This window comes from Panthera uncia (assembly GCF_023721935.1).
Source record: "Panthera uncia isolate 11264 chromosome D3 unlocalized genomic scaffold, Puncia_PCG_1.0 HiC_scaffold_8, whole genome shotgun sequence".
Taxonomy (NCBI): Eukaryota; Metazoa; Chordata; class Mammalia; order Carnivora; family Felidae; genus Panthera; species Panthera uncia.
This window is the reverse complement of record NW_026057586.1, coordinates 30,323,012-30,343,769: the sequence shown is the minus strand read 5'-3', so window position 1 is coordinate 30,343,769 and position 20,758 is coordinate 30,323,012. Positions and strand designations below refer to the sequence as shown.

At 36.8% G+C, this 20,758-nt stretch overlaps 1 protein-coding gene across 1 annotated transcript in view; it reads right to left on the bottom strand.

Moving 5' to 3' along the window:
• Nucleotides 1-20,758, bottom strand: part of RIT2 (Ras like without CAAX 2) — a 385,184-nt gene that overhangs the window by 232,109 nt on the left and 132,317 nt on the right. The window contains exon 3 of the mRNA XM_049620174.1: nucleotides 11,118-11,191. Coding sequence (XP_049476131.1) covers nucleotides 11,118-11,191 — 74 coding nt within the window. The remainder of the gene's footprint in view (nucleotides 1-11,117; nucleotides 11,192-20,758) is intronic.

Genomic DNA, 20,758 nt, shown 5'->3' with positions numbered 1-20,758 from the left:
GAGAGAGGGAGGGGAGAGAGAGGGAGGGGAGAGAGAGGGAGGGGAGAGACAGAAGAAGAAGAAGAAGAAGAAGAAGAAGAAGAAGAAAAAAAAAAGAAGAGGAGGAGGAGGAGGAGGAACAGAGGGAGGGAGGGATTGAGAGAGAGAGAGAAAGAGAGAGAGAATCCCAAGCAGGCTCCATGCTGTCAGCACAGAGCCTGACATGGGGCTCAATCTCAGGAACCATGAGATGATGACCTGAACACAAATCAAGACTCAGACACTTACCCAACTGACACATTCAGGTGCCCCTTTATCTGCATTTCTCACTAAATGGACCAACCCAACCAAAAGTAACTTAGAACATCAATTGCTATTATGGAGAACTTTTGATCTGCCCAAGGTTACTTTTCTCAAAACTGAGTTGGACAGCATGGCTCTAAATTGTCAGTGGATTGGATGTTTATTTTGATTGGTATTTTGAAACTTCCAAACATCATCAGCCCTGTGAAAATTGCCCTGTGAAAAATCCAGTTGCTAGACTGAGGGAAGCAAACAATTCAAGAACAACAAAAAGGATTCTGAGGCTTTTTTCTTCCCCATCTTCCTTGTCTCAGAACACATGGCAGCCACCTTTTGCTGAGGACCCACCTTCCATGACATCACCCTCCCCATCTACACTGGGTCCACCTCCTCTATAGCTCTGTTTTACCATTCTCATTCTCTTGCCAAACTTCCCTTATTGTCTGAATCTCTTCCCCTTCGCCTCCTTCCTCCCCAACATATTAAAACCTGCCCCGTTAAATTTAAGTCTTCTGATGATTCAAATAAACCCCAAATTTATTCTGTTCCTTGGACTAAAGCTGAATTGTTAGCCATGCAGAATTTCCTAAAATGACTTAGGAGGTTCCCATAGGTTTGCTAAGAATTTGTCATAATTATTCAAACTTACCAACTTGGTTTCTCGGATTTACATCTAAGTTGGCCAAACATTGGTCAAAGTAGCCTGATGGGAACATTTTTTTAAAGTTTATATATTTTGAGAGATGGGAGCAAGGGACAGAAAGAGAGGAAGAAAGAGAATCCCAAGGAGGCTCAGTATGGATAGTGGGGCTTGAACTCACAACCTGTGAGATCATGACCTGAGCCAAAACCAAGAGTCAGATGCTTAACCAACTGAGCCACCCACACACCTCTGATAGTAACATTTTGAAATGTTTTAGAGGGATTTAGAGAAACTGACCCCTAATTTTTGACAAAATGCTAGAACACTCCCTGGGTATCTCCACTGAGCAATTACAGTAGCCATTCCTAAATTGATTAAAACAAAATTCAGACTTGCACACAAAATCCTCATGAACCTGCTTATTACTATTATAATCAACATTAAATTGTCTTTAACAATAATTCTGGTCTTTCTTAGACATTGAATCCACTCAAGTAGTATTTAACTTTGTTAATGGGCTGAACCATGATATTTTTTAGTTAAGGGACCAGAATGGAATGGAAAACTATGTCCACTCCATAATTAGTTAACTTGGCAAACCAGCTCACTTGAACCCTAGGTAAGTCACCTGAGAGAGACGCCTCTAAAATTCTTAATTTTCAACTTTGGCAAATGAAGGCCCCTACACAAAACCAAAAACCTCCTTGCTTCTACTGTTATTGCCAAGAGCCAGGATGTTAGAAAAAAGATTGCTACCATCTTAAGAGATTCAGGCACCTTCAGCCTTCTAGCCAGCCTTTCTTATGCCCCCTAAGTCTCAATAAGGGGTTCTGAGGAACTACAGGGGCTCTTCCCAATCCTCCCTCTTAATTGGATCAAAGAAACCACTCTCCAGAAAAGAATTTCTGTCTTTACTGACACCAGAGCTACATTCTCAGGGCTCAACCCCACTGTTTAAAAGTAACTCCTGCCTAGGAGTACTAATAGAGTTTCAATAATGGGGGTATCTAGTCAATCTCAACAGGTTCCTGTCTCTGAACCTATGTCCATCACCCTAGGCCCTTTGAGAGATAAACACTCTTTTGTCCTTAGTTCCTCTACCCCTCTACCTTGGGGGGGTAGAGAGTTCTTACAAAAATATGCTACAATTCCTTTCTCTCAAAAGGAGGAAATAATTCTAGAATTTGACAATAGTAATCAAACCAACCAGGTGAATTAAATGACTTTTCAACATCTTTTACTTGCTCAATCTGACAACACTTTAGCTGAGTCTGGGGATACTAATCATTTGTCCTTATTGGTTCAGCTATCATCCTCTATATGGGCAAGATCTTTAACTGATATTGGCAGAATCCATGGTGCACCTTCCATCAAGATTCAGATAGACCCCTCAAAACCCTCTTTCCAGAATTAATACCCCATAAATAAAGAAACTCTTCAAGGCATCAAGCCCATAATAGAAGATTACAAGGTGCAGGAGCTCATTATCCCCTGCACTAGTGGCTATAATACCCATTCTTTTACTTATGAGAAAACCGAACAGCGATGGATGAAGATTTGTCCAGGACCACCAAGAAATAACTAATGTTGTTATCCCTTGGCACCTTGTTGTTCCTACCTAACACCTCCTCCCCATTTGCTACCAGAATCCATTTCCACTAAAAGTGAATTTTTATGTAATTGACTTATACAGTGAATTTTATTATTCAGGTTGATAAAGATAGCCACTATCTTTTTGCTTCACTTGGAAAGAACAGAAATGCACTTGGACAGTAATGCCCCAGAATTTTACAGAGTCTCCTTACTTTTCACACACCTTAAAAGCTGATTTGGATGATAAGTTTTCTGCACACTCTATTTTGTTACAGTAAGTAGATGATTTTATTCTCTTTGCTGTCCTGAAACCTCTTCAGTGAAAGGCAGCATCTATCTATTATAATTTTTGGCCTTAAAGAGACACGAGATACCCCCAAAATTACAGTTTGCTAAACTCAGATTCAATACTTATGGAACCTGACCTCAGAACAAGAACTACATTTGGACCCAGGTTGGCTTTATAGCATCCTGAACTTCCCAAAACCTAAAACTAAGTAAGTGCCAATTATGAGGTTTTCTTGGAGTGGCTAGCTACTTTCAAAATTAGATTCCCAGCTTCTCCCTTATGGCTCAACCTCTGTATGCTTTACTAAAAGAAATGACATACCTAATCCTATTATATGGATCCAGAAGATCTAACTTTTGGGACTTTAAAGTCTAATAAAGCTCCCTCAGACATCCTAATTATCAATTTCCCCTTTTCCTCTTTGTATGTGAAGAAAGGGAATGAATGCCATTGGAATACCCACCCCAAAACATACAGACCATTATTAACCCATAGGGTACTGTAGCCCAAGGATATCCTTCTTGCCTCAGAACAATTCCTACCACTCCCCTTTTAGTTAAGGCTACTGAAGAAGTCATGGGATCCCCTTTAACCATCCTTGTATATTCACCAACTGTAAAACTGCAAACATTTATACCCCTAGTCCCTATGCCTTTAGGATAGCTCCTGACTTTGGGATGCTAGGAAACATTAATGTTTTCTTACCTCCAGTGTGGAAAAGTTAAAAATGGATCCTTTATCCAAGATTTACTAGATACCATACTTTTGCTGGATGCTCTGGTTATTAAGGTTCCTAGGCATTCCAAATTCAACTCTCTGGAGACCAAAGAAAACCCTAACCCTAACCACTGTTATTTCTACCAAAAACACTGCTTTCAAGGAAATTAATAGCCAAACCTCAGTTGTAGTTGAAAAAGATGTTCTCCCAAATGATATTTGGAAAAATTGCCCAAAGATACTCAGAAATTGGACCCAGGAAAGAAATACAATATTGACAACCTAGTAAGTGCTCATTCAATAAAAAGGGAGAACTCTGATTTGGGCCAAGTAGCAATTTGGTACTATGAGAAATTCCAAAATTCTCACTACTTACCACTATACCATTGTCATTAAACCATTAGCCTACTGATACATTAAGAGAATTCATGAACCAATATTGGTATAAAAATATTAATAAGGCCACAAAAATTCCCTACCTCACTTGTCCCACCTGTTTAAATTATAATGCAGGAAATCCTGCTCAGACAAATGGGCTAGATAGTTTCCCCCCATCTCATGGATTATTCATAGGTTTTAGTCATGGCTCATATGCATTTTTCACTGGACTGAAAATTTCCCTTATATACAGGCCACTGCTTCTTCTGTGACTGAAATTCTGTTAGAAAAGATAAACCCTACTTGGGAAATCCCTTTTAAACTTTATAGTGATCAGGGAATCCATTTTAATGGTCATGTGCTTTGACAAGTCTGTGTTGTTGGCTGGTTTTATAACACTTTCATTGTGCTTATCATCCTCAATCCAGAGTCAAATGTACTATTGATGCTACTAAGACTCCACTGATAAAATCTGTAGAGCTCCTCTAAATACCTTGGCCCAAAGCACTTCCTTTAGTCCTTCTAAATCTCAGAGTCACTCTCTTTGAAACTCAGACTCTCACACTTTGAGATAGTCACAAGATGTCCAATGTACATGGCCCCTGACTTCTCTGACCCACAGTTAATAAAAGAAGATATACTTAAACACTGTAAAGGTCTAATTGCTTCTGTTAAGAATAACCATGCTTTAGCAGGGCAATCTTTTCACAGTGCACTCCTGGGGGAGGACTTTAAGCATAATACCTTGCAATTTGGAGATCTTGTCTATTGAAAAAGACACCTCCAGACAGACTCCTTTCAACCTCACTAGAAATGTCCTTATCAGGTATTGCTAACTTATCCTTGTACTGTCATATTCCAAGGAATAGACTCTTGGATTCATGTGGCCCATCTAAAGAAAGCACCAAACTCTGACTCGACCTACACACCATCTGGTGACCTGAAAATAAACATTTCCCAGCACTGAAAAAGAAAACATCTGAGGAGACAGCTTTTCCAAGATGTCCAGACCAGACCTTTTCTTCACTGTTTTCTTCTAATATGTCTTTTATGGAAAGAAAATGCCCTGGTCCACATTTCCCAAGTCCTTGAGAAAGGGGAAACTTTCCCCCCGATTATGAGCTTTCAGAAAGCATCATCATGACCTTGTGACAATTTAATTTTTTACTTGCTTTTTCTGAAGGGTTACAAGGCTCAGAATTCACAAAACTCTTTCATATGCACTATTATCTGGCTGGATTTCTATTCAATTTCATGATCTCTGAATTTGCAAACTTATAGGGTATATTATTGGATAACATTTGTCTCCAAAAGCATTTTTTAGATATTAGTTTAATATATCCTTGAAGTTTTGCCATTCTTGTAAAGAGTCCATTAGCTATTGCCTCATGTTTATACCTGCACTCTATCTTTCCAAATGCACTTGGTTAATTCTTTCAGTGTGCTCTTGCAGTATTTACTATTTTGTTTTAAGTGCCTGCTTTAAACTGGGACTTCCAGAAGGCATACATGACTGTATGTTTGCCTCCATAAGGAGAATTTTTCTCCCTTAAGTTGGAATAAATGTCAATAAATATTTTCAGTTGGCTACTTTCAGATCTATGGTCCCAGTTTAGAACCACCAGACAATTTGGACTTGCTATTTCTTTTGTTCTGTATTGTATTTCTTTTGTTCTTAAGTTTTGTATTTGGTGCCCGTAAAACCTTTGTAAAAATGATGTACCTAATAAGGAGATGATCTTCAATGTTTACAATCTTGATAAATATGGACTATAGAAGAAATATGTCTGAGAATTTTCCCTCTTTACCTACCTAGTCACCCAAATGTGGCCATAAGTGGTTTCCAACTGCTTATGTATTTGCCCTTTGATGTAGAACATGACAACCAGGAAAGGTCCTTCCTGGCATTGAAGGACAAAATCACTAGTGTGGTAGAAAAACTGACTTTTGATCGGTGATGCTTCTAGAGAAAGGTCTTGATCAAAGCAGGAAATGTGAAAATTAAAGAGAATCCTCACTAAAGTAGTGTCAGAGGGCTAAAAGTTACCATATCAGTTACATGAAGAACTGTCCATTATACACCCCAACACAAGTGTCAACAGGAAAGAATTATAGGCCTCAACAAGAAAATATATACATTGAATCTTCTAGAAGAAATTGACTAACCCTGCAACTCAGCCAATGGCAAACTATCATCACTCTGAATTCTTGCTTTTTAACAATGGACTTTCATTTAAAGCACCCCCTCCCAACTTCCTCCTTCCCCATAAAGTAACATTTATTCACTGGACTTGCTTATGGTTTTACCATAGCTTGCATATTCCAAATTGGAATTCTCTGCTCTTCCTAGGAAGTTTCAGTGACTAGATATGTAGCACATCAAAAAATATATAATTTGAAGTGTTTGGAGGACAATTATTTGTATCATTTCTAATGAGGAGAATAATTCAATACATTTATAATTAAACTGAACTTACTTTGTTAGAGTTTCATCTAAATTAATGTAAATATTGTTATTTAAGTCTATTTTTATTGATTTTTTTATATTTAGGTCAGAACAAAGAATAATTTATGTATCAGAGATAACTCATTACCAAAAATTTTACACTTCTGCTATACTGCTTATCACAATTTGTTGCAATTTTTAATTTAGCATCTCCCATTGCTCCAAACCTTAAGCATTTTAAGAACAGAAGCAAAATTCTATTCTATCCTGCATTTTCTTGACCTAGGATAGTACCTTCATACATACAAAGGGATTCCATAAGAGGAGTGAAGTAAGAAATAGCTTGCACAGGAGTGTAGATAGAATCTAGTAATAGCTGGCTCAGTGGCTTGCTCTATTATTTTAGTTAAGTCATTTAACCTCTGTAAGACTTAAATTTTTCATTTATAAAATGAGTAACCATTTTTTTTCAAGGGATCTGAGACCCATAGGTAGAAAGTATGGAGAGGAAAATGTAATCTCATTGTAAGAAAATACTTTCAAATAATTAAAATTTCCTAAAATCTCTTGTCTGTTTCCAGAAACAGAGTACCTAATCATCTGACTTGGTCAAACATAAGCTTAATGAGCATTTGGCAGGAGCATTGAGAATTGAAGCACTGGAAGAATGGTTAAGGTAAAAGTCCTTTCCAACATGCTGTTTGGTGATGGCCAATGATTCTTCCATGGAATTATTTAAGTACTGCAGGGCTATGTGTACAGCTCAAACACAAACACTTAGTTGGCCCTACTACCAACATTGCCTCCAAAAGGACAGTCATTTCTTTGTATACGGTTTTACTCAAATTCTAGGTGGCAACAGTAACGTTTCTATTTCCTGGGTTTGTTGTAACGGTAATACATTTCAACAGATGTTTAATAAGAATATTTACAAAAGAAAACAAGATGGTATTATTAAATGTGTTTCAGTGGTGTTCTCTACTGTTCCCTATGTGGCATAAGTTTCATTAAATCAACTGTATAGATTATCTCTTGCATGTGAGAGATTAATAGTTTGGAAGCCAACAAGTCATCGTCTTTTGAGACTGATGCATTTCTGAATATGATTGGCTGCAATTGAAGCTAGCTCAGAAAAATAAGGATATATACATTTTAAAAATTATTTACAAGTTTTTCATTGATTCCAGAGCATAGACTCTCAGCATTACAAAGCACTGGAGTCAATATGTGTAGATTTCTCTCTCCACACTCACCACTTCATCTACAAACAAGTAATAGTTTCCATCTCTAGGCATATTGAACTAATAAGGCTCATTTAATTTGCTGCAGACAGCTATTATCATAATAATGCTGCATGACAAAGCTACTTAAACTTAGGAGCTTGAAGCTACTAGTATTCATGATGTTTTCTAGTTCATCAGTTTGTGTGGTGGCTAGAAGAGATGTGCGTCAGATTGTGAGTGAGCTGGGCTTTGCTCTAGTCTTTGATTTGAGTCTAGGTCTGTTCCATGTGTTTCCCTCATTTTCCTGTAACCAAGGGTTACCTGCCTCATGCCTTCTCTTCATGCATAGCAGAAGCACCCTTAGTGCCTCCTAAGACCTCAACCAAGAACTAGCAGGTTGATTCATCTGCTGACAATTCATTGACCTGGGCAGTGTAATATGGCCAACCCTACACCAATGGAGAGGAAAAACATCTAGTTATCCATGATTACATTAATACCAAATGTGACCAGGTAAGTGTTCATACATTCTTGTAGACTGACTATTAAAAATACAAAGGGTGGGGTGCCTGGGTGGCTCAGTCGGTTGAGCGTCCGACTTCGGCTTAATCATGATCTCACGGTCTGAGTTCAAGCCCAGTGTCGGGCTCTGTGCTGACAGCTCAGAGCCTGGAGCCTGTTTCAGATTCTGAGTCTCCCCCTCTCTCTCTGCCCCTCCCCCGCTCATGCTCCGTCTCTCTCTCTCTCTCTCTCTCTCTCTCTCTCTCTGTCAAAAATAAACAAACATTAAAAAAAATTTTAAAAAAATACAAAGGGTTTCACTTTCTACCAAAGCATAATTCTAGTTGACTATTTTCAGTGAGGTAGGTTGGCTATTTCCCAAGAAGCTTGTTGTTGTTGTTGTTGTCAGAGGAGGTTTTCAGTTGTTACAAATACTTTATTATATTAAATGAACTATTGGGACCTCATCAAGATAAAGGCTTTTGCACTGCAAAGGAAACAATCAACAAAACTAAATGGCAACCAACAGAATGGGAAAAGATATTTGCAAATGACATATCTGAAAAAGTGTTAGTATCCGAAATCTATAAAGAACTCACCAAACTCAAAACCCAAAAAACAAATAATCCAGTGAAGAAATGGGAAGAAGACATGAATAGACACTTCTCCAAAGAATACATCCAGATGGCCAATAAACATGTGAAAAGATGCTCAACATAATTTATCATCAGGGAAATACAAATCAAAACCACACTGAGATACCACCTCACACCAGTCAGAGTGGTTAAAATTAACAACTCAGGAAACAATGGATGCTGACAAGGATGTGGAGAAATGAGAACCCTCTTGCACTGTTGGTGGGAATGCAAACTGGTGCAGCCACTCTGGAAAACAGTATGGAGGTTCCTCAAAAAACTAAAAATAGAACTACCCTATGACACAGCAATAGCACTACTAGGAATTTATCCAAAGGATACAGGAGTGCTGATTCGTAGGGGCAATGTTTATGGCAGCACTTTCAACAATAGCCAAATTATGGAAAGAGCCCAAGCGTTCATCAACTGATGGGTGGATAAAGAAGATGTGGTTTATATATACAATGGAATATTAGTTGGCACTAAGAATGAAATCCTGTCATTTGCAGCAATGTGGATGGAACTGGAGGGTATTATGCTAAGTGAAATAAGTCAGTCAGAGAAAGACAGATATCCTATTTTTGCACTCATATGTGGAAATTGAGAAACTTAACAGAAGACCATGGGGAAAAGGAAGGGGAAAACTAGTTATAAACAGAGAGGGAGGGAGGGAAACATAAGAGACACTTAAATACAGAAAACAAACTGAAGGTTGATGGGGGGGGGTGGTGGAGGAGAGGGGAAAATGGGTGATGGGCATTGAGGAGGGCACTTGTTGCAATGACAACTGGATGTTGTATGTAAGTGATGAATCACGGGAATCTACCCCCCAAACCAAGAACACACTGTATATACTGTATGCTAGTGATCTTGATAACATGATGTTAAAAAATACTTTATTACATTGAATGACATTTAACCTACTCAATCTTCTTGTAATTAGGCTTAAAGTTCCCCTGAAAAGAAGTATATTTTCCCTTGGATAATGCAGCTCTTTCAAGTAACTGAAATAATTTCCCCAATCTAAATAGCCCCAATGGCTTCAGCCCTCCTCTTCTACCATAAGCCCATTGTCCTAATATCCCTCAGAACAAATGAGTTTGCTAATATATGGACTTCGAATAGTCTTAATAAATCTCATAAATATAGAAACAGACCACGTATTGCCAGGGGCATATACCAATGTACCAGTTAATGTAGTGTTTTTAAATAGTTATATCAAAGAGATGAAATAGAACATTTAAACATATAAATCCTTTAAGTACAAAAGGAAAATAACATAATGAGGATCTGTGAACCTATGATCCAGGCTCTCAACTATTAATATTTTCTTATATTTAATCAGAACTCTGTGAAACATGGCTCTTTACATAAAAGAGTTGAAGTCCACTTTGTCGCTCTCCCCTTCCCACTGGAGAGGTAGTCACTAGCTTAAACATATCCCAAAAGTTTATCACATTCTAAGTCACAAAGCAAAATTATATATGTATCAAATAATCTCAGACTACATTTTGTGCAATTGTATTAGACATCAATAAAATGTGTAAAAACTTATGTGAAAAGAATGCCTACTCACACATCGACTGCAACATGCTGTTTCAGCTAAATGAGTTCTCAAATCTACAACTGCACTACTTTTTGACATAGCACGTACTCACGGAGGTGCATTAAAGTTTCCCATTATACATGCTTTTGGATTTATGTGTTTTGGATTCACATTTGTCTTGAATATAGACCAGAAATTATCTTTGATTATTCTTCCGTTACAAAAGGACACTTTCACACCTTATTAATGCTTTTTTGCAATAAAATCTGTTCTGTCTGGTATTAATACAGGTATGCCCACTTTAAGGTTGGTTATATTTTGCTTATTTTTTTTCTAATCATTGTTTGATTTGCCACCTTTCTGTTTTCTTATGTATCTTTTAAACCAAAGAAGTTTTTGTCCTTGTTCTTATCTACACATCTGTAAATTGATGCATTAGATTGTGATGCACCTTGCTTATGTCACCCATTCTGCCTGTCTCTAGCCTTGGTTCCATGAGTATATTTGCTGAGCAGATCTTCCTTTTTTACCTCAGTACATTTTTCTAATAAAAATTATCATCATATTAGGGCCTAAGACAAGTTTTACATACATCTGAGGAATAAACTAATTTTATCATCTTAGATGGCAATATTACATCTACATTTATATTTTTATATTTAAAACATTATGGGAATGTTGAAATATTCTGTTGGCCAAGAGTCACATTTCCCTTCCAATTCTTTTCTTATTTAATCCCCCATTGCTATTGTGAATTTGTTCTTGTCCCGTTTGAATTGTTAAACTCTTCTTTGTGATAAATGGATTTGAGATTAAAGCCTAAACTGGACTCAAAGATTAGAGAAAGCTATGAAAATTACCTACCTGACCAGCAGTGTCCAAAATGTCCAAATAAGCTGGCTCATTGTCAATTCTAACCTGGGTCTTATAAGCATCTTCTGAAAAACACAAGACAGAATTTATACTCAAATATATTAATCTGAAAGACATGATTTTTAGATTTCATAACCAAGAATTTCTAAATAGGTTAACTAAATAAAAGAATCAGAGATTCTAGTTGAGTACACAAAGTGAGAAGGATAACCCAGGAAAATATAGGAAAGAATTTCCGCTTTAAGATTTATTTCTCCTTCATTAGAACAATATTATGATTTGAGGTACCTTGGTCATATTACCTACAGAACATATTGTGAAACACATTTATCAGTCTGTTCTTCATCATGCACTGCATATTCGCATCGCAACATCCTATTCAATGGAAGACTGAAAGCTTTTCCTCTAAGATCAGAAACAAGACAAGTATGTCTACTTTAATCACTTCTAATTAACATAGTTCTAAAGTCCTAGCCAGAGCAATGAGGTAAGAAAAATCAATAAAAATCATCCAAATTGGAAGAGAAGCAGTAGAATATTCTATTTACAGATAGCATGATTTTATAAATAGAAAGCTCTAAAGATTCCATGGGGCTAGGGGAAGGGAGGACTTTTGGAACTTCTAATAAATTCAGCAGTTACAGGATACAAAAACACGAAAAGTCAGTTGTGTTTCTATACACTGATGATAAACAATCTAAAAAGAAAACAAGGGGCGCCTGGGTGGCGCAGTCGGTTAAGCGTTTGAGTTCAGCCAGGTCATGATCTCGCGGTCCGTGAGTTCGAGCCCCGCGTCGGGCTCTGGGCTGATGGCTCGGAGCCTGGAGCCTGTTTCCAATTCTGTGTCTCCCTCTCTCTCTCTGCCCCTCCCCCGTTCATGCTCTCTCTCTGTCCCAAAAATAAATAAAAAACGTTGAAAAAAAAAAAAATAAAAAAAATAAAAAGAAAACAAAATGTTTCCATTTATAATAGCACAAAAAGGAATAAAATACTTAGGAATAAACTTAACCAAGAAGGTAAAGAATTGTACACCAAAAATTGTAAGAAGTTTTAATATGTTTGTGTACTTGTTAACTTATACATGCCTATATACTCTGGATTCTAAACACTTATAAATGATTTGTAAATATTTTTTTCCTATTCTGTAGGTTTTTAAAATTTATTAACAATGGCATTTGATGCAAAGTTTCTAATCTTTATGAAGTATAATTTTCTTTATTGTTCATGTTTTTGGTGTTCTAAGTATTCTAAAATTCAAGGTAATGAATATTTAACTCTGTTTTCTTCTAAGTGTTCTATAATTTTAGCTTTTTGCCTATACGTTATTGATCCATTTTCAGTTTGTTGTTGTTTTGTTCAATATGTTTGGTAAGGGTATTCATTCTTCTGCATACAATTCTGATTTTTTTGTTGTTGTTGTTTCTGTAAGTTTGGTACTAAGTTCCCTATTTCAATTCCTTATTTGAGTAAACTCTTAGTTAATATAGCTAAAAGTTTGTCAATTTTGTTCATCTTTTTAAAGAAGTAACAGTATAATTTATTTTCTCCTTTTTTTTTTCCCCCGTATTCTCTATTTACCTCTCTTCTAATCTTTAGTATTTCCTTCCTTCTATTTGCTTTGGGTTTAATGACTTCCCCACCACCCAATTTCTTTCTTTTTTAAATGTTTCTTTCTTTTTTTATTTGAGAGAGAGAGAGAGAAACCCAAGCAGGCTCTGTGCTGCCAGCATAGCTGACGCAGGACTCAAACTCACAAACTGTGAGATCATGGCCTGAGGCAAAGTCAGATGCTTAAATGACTGAGCCACCCAGGTGCCCCATCCACCATTTATATTTTAAGTAAAGAGCAAACAGAACCACTACTAACAGCATTTAGGACAGCATTGAATTTTGGCACAATTTCAACAATTATTCATACTGTTGACTTTGAACCACATATGATTTTCGGAACCTTCTGGTTTAGAAAATAGTAATGGTCAACCAAGGAGGCAGTTTTTAAACACACAGTACTGAGAACCTCCCCAAAACTAAGTTTTTGCTAGGTGCTGGAGATGCGAAGATGTACAAACACATGCACACACACGATCCTGGTCTCTACTCTCAAGAACTTAAACAATCACAGTGGAAGACATACATATATGCAATGGGATGTTAAGATCCAAAGACTTAGAGGCACATAAGCCTACCTCTTCAAGGAAAAGTCATACCTTATGACTGTGCTCCAGAAAGAAAATTGTGGGAAGTATAATCTGCAGGCTGATCAATCAGGTGTGGTTTCAGCAACTACTGACCATTCTGTGACACCATTCAATATATGAGCAACCACACAGTCTTTCTATTTTCTACTCCACTGCTCTTTGTATTTTCACTGATCTGCCTTTTACACATGAGAAATCGTGTGGATATTTTTTTTAATGCATAGGGTTGTTTTTCAATTTCATAGGGAAGTAAGAATAGCTACTCTGAAAGGATGCTGTGACCTAAGAATCATATGTGAGTCTTTCAGATTTCATGTTTGTTTATTTAAACTCAAAGGCCCCAAAAAGAGCCTGCTGAGGCCAGGAGCATGCTGAGTAATCCAGACAAGAACTGCTCTGTGTGATTATCAGAGCCCTAGATAAACCCAGCACATGAAACATATATCAAATAAAAGCTTCTCTTGGGATCACAAAACCCCTTCAAAGAGACTTGATGTGAATTGGCTGGAAATTAAGTCAGGCCTTCTATCCAAGATTTCTTTCTCTCTTTTAAGAAGTGTCTATCACAGTACACATTCCAGTGTTGTGAATCTAGGTCACCTCCCTGGCCTCCATAGAAACTAATCCCTTTCATTTCCTTCCAATAAACAATCTTCCCTCCTGTTTCCATCCATCCACTCCCTTTGAGACCTCCCATGTAGAAATGCAGTGACAGAAATTCTCTCTTGAATGCATATAAACACCTCCCTGAATTTCAATCATCTGCCTATAGATGCAGCCCTGAAGTGAGTTCATTTATCTTCTAAAGCAAGAGGCCAAATGTATATATACAAAGCTTTATCAGGCAGAAATAATAGTAACTGCCTGCTGTATTATTTGTACTGAAAAGCACAGTGGAGCCACATTCTTAGAGGTATCTCTAAAATTCCACCTTAAATTCTAAAATTCTACCTTAAAATACCACTTTAAAATTCATTTGAAAACACTGATGATTGATTGGACACCATTGCTTCTCTTAGGATGGGTCTTCTTCACTTTCCTTCTCTAAAATTTTACAGGCAGAAGCCACCAAAAGCCTGTAAAAAGCCTCACATCCATCACTAAATACTGCTGTTATTATTGGCCAACCATTTAATCTTACTTGTAATATGGAGTTAATAGTACATACTAGTCAATGCACAGGTGTTCTAGAAGGATCAACTAAAGTGGAATATAACAATGGTGCCTTAAAAAGGAAAGAGAGAGGGAGGGAGAGAAAGAGAGAAAGAGAGCATGAGAGAGAGAAAAAATAGAAAAGAAAGAGGAAGTAAGGGAGAAAAAAAGACCACAACTTAAACCCAAGCCATGTTATATAGTAACTATATTGCTTTAAGTTTAAATTATATTAAAACTAAATCACTTCTACTTCTGCCATTTCTATTTACCCATGTGGTCATTTTCCCCGCTCCACTTCCCCACCCCCCGCCAACCCAACTAATAAATCAGACAATTTGGTAGTATATGTTTACAATAATCTTCCAAAATATAAAGTCTATAATTAAAAACATTAAGATGTTCTGAATAATCTATACAAAAATTTATTTCTTTTGCAGAATATATTCAAATACCTTTAAGATGTTAGTTGTAAATGCAAAATTTGGATATATTAAAACCACAATATGTAACTGAGAAAATATTAGGTTATTGTTGAATTTTCACTAGAGGACTTTATTTGAGAGAGAGAGACAGAGACAGCGTGAGCAGGGGTGAGGGAGAGAGAGAGGCAGAGAAAGAGAGGTAGAGTGAGAGAAAGGGAGGGAATCTTAAGCAGGCTCTATGCTCAGCACAGGACCTGATAGGGGGCTTGATTCCAGGACCCTGGGATCATGACTTGAGATGAAATCAAGAGTTGGATATTCAACCAACTGAGTCACCCAGGTTCCCCTCACTAGAAGACTTTTTTGAAAATCCTAAGATACTTGAAAAATTCTTACATGGTTTGCCTGAAAACCTGAAATGTGTAATAACTGGCCTTACACTGAAGATATGTTTCTCTAACTCTGAGGTAGTATACATCTCTAAGATATTAATCATTAACCCAATTAAAAAAATACAACATGAAGGTTCAGGTTCAGATAATTTATAAGAACTTTCTCAATTACTTAAGCAAATCATCTTAATTGTGTGTTTATATGTGTATAAAGCAGAAGCATCTTAGAACACAGTGTACTAGAAATTTTCTCTTGAGCAGAAAGAGAAACTAAACCAGTACTGATACAAATCTAATATATCAATATATTTATCAATAATGACATCGATATGTGCTTGAGTGTGTAATCTGTGCTACATACTCTGATAGGCACAGAATCTACCATGTTGAAAAAGACAGCTGATTTCTTTTTTTTTTTTAATTTTTTTTTTTCAACGCTTTTAATTTATTTTTGGGACAGCGAGAGACAGAGCATGAACGGGGGAGGGGCAGAGAGAGAGGGAGACACAGAATCGGAAACAGGCTCCAGGCTCCGAGCCATCAGCCCAGAGCCTGACGCGGGGCTCGAACTCACGGACCGCGAGATCGTGACTTGGCTGAAGTCGGACGCTTAACCGACTGCGCCACCCAGGCGCCCCAAGACAGCTGATTTCTATCCACATAGTTTATAATCTTGGGAGAATACATGAAAATAAACAGGTAATTCAACTGTATTATAATGAGTGTTAAATTAGAAACATTTGAAATGTACTTATTTAGGAAGACAGCAGAAGACACCCAGAGGAGCTCAAGTTGAGCTGAAGTCAATCCTCAAAAGTAACAGATAGAAAACAGAGTTTGGAAGGGGGAGGACTGGTGAGAGGCCAAGAAAGAAAGGGAATTGCATTGATTCTAGCACAGCCCATCCTCTTGAATATAAATATTCAGTGAAATCTATTAAGGGTATATAAGCTTGCTGGATTTGAAAATGGTTTTGAAAACTGGCTGAACTTAGCTTCAGAGAAGACTAAAAGTTTATGAGAACATACTTCCCCACCATGGAAATAAGAGCTGAAGAAAGGGGTGTCATTAAAAAGTAAATCCTGGAAATACACGGGAATTATAGGGCAGAGTTTAGACTTTTTATTATGCTTTAAAATTGAGGAGTAAGCCAAGTTTATTTAGGTCTGGGAAGAGTAAGGGGTGATGATATCTGAGTTACACAGCAATTGAAATCTTTCCTATAGACAGATTTTAGTGTGGTAGTTCATACCAATCAACATTTCCCTGCTGCTCCCAGGAAAATGCCCAATGTCACTGCTCTGGGAAGTTCAACGCCAAGGGGACAACCATATACATTCTATAGGGTCCTCAGGTAGATTTTCCACAGCAAACCTATCGAGGTGGTACAAGCTGTAGTGCTTCCTTTGGAATAACAGACACTACCTGGAGATTTGCACCTGCAGATGGCCATTACTGAGAGAGGCCATTCTAAACAATGGCTTCTCATAGCAAGGATAAGCCAACAGATAGGTCTTTAAAAGAGTTAATAGTCATCATTAGTGAGTAGACCTGCAGCAGCTTGGCAAGAGCAGCAAAATCAATGTTCTTTCCCAATACTGTCATGAACAGAAACTATTTCAGGACATCCACATCCTTTCAATGTTAGAGCCTTCTAACACTTTCTTTTCAGCCAGATAGAGGGGTTCTTGAGAAACCTGATTCCTTGGCTCTCTTCTGCTAAACAGAAATGAGAGGTAACGGGGTTGAGCTACAGGCACTGACACTGAGTGCTTCAAGTCCTTTGTCTCTGCCTCACTTCTTGTTTTGGGGGTGAGGAAAAGAAAAGAGTAGATGTTCTCCTCTCCTTAGTTCCTTCAGAAAGAAATGATGACATCTTGTTCTACCTTTCTTTCCCCCATTTACCATAATCATGATGAATGACTGCATAATCCTATGGCCATGATCTGTAAAATGGTTGTGTCCCAGAGTTTTTTAAGATAGAATGTGTTTAAATACAGATTATCTCTTCACAGAAAAAAATAACTTTTATGGTTAGATCAGTTGTGGGAGTCCCATAGTTCTGCCAGTTCTTCACCTTCCCTCAATGGACACCTCCAGAAGGGTTCCAAGGAGCTTTTGGAGCTCAGATACAATATGAGCCACATCTAGTGGCAGAGTTTTGTTTTAAACCAAGACTGTGGTTTCTGGGAAGATGAAATAGATGTAGTTTTCCCTATGCCTCCTGCTACATAAAATAAAACCATGAAAACTGTACATAGAACAAGCTTAAGATGACTCTGAAAGTTGGGGAGGAAAAGGCAGCCTGGCTAGGAACTCAGATCCAAGGAATAGCCGTGTAGTGAGTTCTCTAGGTTTTCTTTTTGCCTCACAAATTTGAAACTGAAGAAGATGGCAGCCTGGAAACACTAATGGGTACAGACAAAACAAAAAAGCCCAGGAGAAACCAAGTGCAGCCTAGCAAGACGGAAAACATTTAGACTATAACGGATCTAACAGTGAACCAATTTAGAACACTTCAAAAAATTAAATACTGAGGTTTAAACAAAACATATGCAGGCTTTATATGCTAAAAGCCCTTAACACTGATGAATGAAACTTAAAAATCTAAAGGCAAAAGCATATCATTTTCATGGCTTAGAGGACTCAACATTGTAAAGATGTTGATTCTCCACAAATTGGTGTACAGACAACACAATGCCTATCAAAATTTTGGAACACTCATATGTATGTGTGGATATGGGCACCATATTTAAAAGTTTTTTATGAGAAGAACAAAAAAAAACTAGAAAAACTAAAACATTTTTAGAAAGCAAAGTAGGAAAAATCAGGTTTCCTGAATTCATGGCTTACTGTATAGCTATAGTAATCAAGACTACATAGTATTGACACATAGCTCAATAAAACGGAACAGAGAACTCAGAAATAAACATTCAAAAGTGTAACTACATTTTGACAAAAGTGCAAAAGTAATTTAGTGAAGAAAAGAGAGCCTTTTCAACAAATGGCATAGGAAAAATTTTACATTGGTAAAAACAAGCAAACCTCTAACTCAGGATCACATTTTATAGAAAAATCAATCTAAAATGGATCAGAAGCTTGAACATAAAACTATCAAACTTTTAGAAGACACATAGGAAAAATCTTCAAGATCCAAGGCCAGGAAAAATCTTAGACCTGACACACAAAGTCCATAAAAGGAAAAGTTTATAAACTAGACTTCAAAATTTTAAAACAGCTTTTGCTCTATAAAAGACCCCATTAAGAAGATAAAAAGAGAAGCTAGAATAGGAGAAAATATTTGCAAACCTGATATCTGACCAAGGACTACTATTTAGCATATACAAAGAACTCTCAAATCTTAAGAACAATCCATTTAGAAAGTGGAAAAAAAAGACATGACTAGACATTCCATGAAATATGATACACAGATGGCAAATAAGCACATAAAACATGTTCAACATCATTAGCTTTAGCTGGCATCATGGGCATGCCACCTGTTCAGTCACACAGTACTCTACGCTTACAAGAATCCATGCTTTGTTTGATGCTCTACTATCACTGTTTGTAATTCTCAATTTTAGAATAAGAAGTCTGCATTTCTTCCACTGGATCCAGAAAATTAAATAGTTGGTCCTGATACAATAATGTGGGGAAAATGACCAATAGCTCTAATATTGAAATAAGAATCCAAACCAAAGTGGGTAAATTAGAGAAAGTTTTTAAAAATTTGGAATTCAAATTAGAGGTACTAGGACACAGTGACACTGATGGTGGAAAAGAAAAATGAATACCAAGTGAATGACTCCCAAATGTGAATATAATTGGAAGATAAGACTCCACAGACCAGTGTCTTAGATGTTTCAGGATAGAATCCAATTCATTCTGGAGATACTACCAGAAGATAATGGAAATAGAAGTCCCTTTCATTTTGTTAAAAAAAGAAAAAAATTACTAGCCTTAGGTAAGTGCAAATTAAAATCACAATGAACTATTACTACATACCTATCAGAATGGCTTTGAAAAAAGTGACAACTGGGGTGCCTGGGTGGCTCAGTCGGTTAAGTGTCCTACTTTGGATCAGGTCATGATCTCATGGTTCCTGGGTTCAAGCCCTGCATCAGGCTCTGTGCTGACAGCTCAGAGCCTGAAGCCTACTTCAGATTCTGTGTCTCCCTCTCTCTCTCTCTGCCCCTCCCCACTCATGCTCTACCTTTGTCTCTCAAAATTGAAGAAATGTTACAAAAATTTTTTTTAAATGACAACCCTTAATGCTGGTAAGAATGTGGAAACATGAATGTGGAAACTCATAAAATAAAATTTTACAGTGTATATTTTTAAAAATCTATTACACATGTATTTATTTTCCACATGTAATATGTAAAGCAGCAATTGTAGTCTTGGATTTATTACAGAGAAATGAAGACTTATGTTCACATAAAGACACACTATTTTTTTCCCGTTTGTAGTAGCTTTATTCATAATAGCCAAAAATGTGAAACATGTTAAATACCCTTCAATAGTTACACAATCTGTGGTACATCCATATCATAGATTATTATTCAACAATAAAAAAAAGGAATGTAAGGTTGATACATGCAATAGCCTAGATGAATCTCCACCAGAATTATGCTAATTGAAACAAGCTAATCCACAAAGTTTCCATATTCTAGGATTCCATTTTTATAATACTCTTGAAGTGACTCAATTATAGATATGGATGACAGATTAATGGTTGCCAGGCATTATGGAGGGAGTGGGTGTTGTTTTCAAAGTCTACATAAAGGATCATTGTAGTCATGAAAATGTTCTGTATCTTGACTATATCTGTATCTTGATTGTGATGTTGTACTACGGTTTGAGAAGTGCTACCATTGAGGGGAACTGGGGAAGGGGACAGGATCTATATCTTACAGTGCCATTTGAATTTATAATTATTTCAAATGAAAAAAATAGACCTATCGATATCTTCTAATGTATAAGGAATTCCAAAACCTCAAAAACTTTTTAGCAAACTAGGCATCAAAGCAGATTGCTTTATCTTTAGTAATAAGTGGCTAAACAAAAAGCAAACTTTATGATCACTGGACAAATATTAAAACCATTCACTCTGAGACTGGATACACAATGAGAATAGTGATTATAAATACTTTTATTTACTTTATGCTGGTGGTTCCACCTGTTCAGCTAGACAAAAATATGTAAAAAAAAAAAAAAAAAAAAAAAAAGAAACTCAAAAAGGGAAAATGTCACCATTCATAGAAAAATGTCTGTTGGGTATATAGAATATTTCAAAGACTCTACAGATAAATTTGTAGATTGAATAAATCAATTTAGTAAGTTTTCTGGCAACAAGGTCAATACAGGAAAAAAAATCATTTTTATACACAATCAGCAAATAGAATAAATGAAATTATTGTATTAAAATACTGTCAAAAATATCAAATCTCAAAGAATAAATCTTG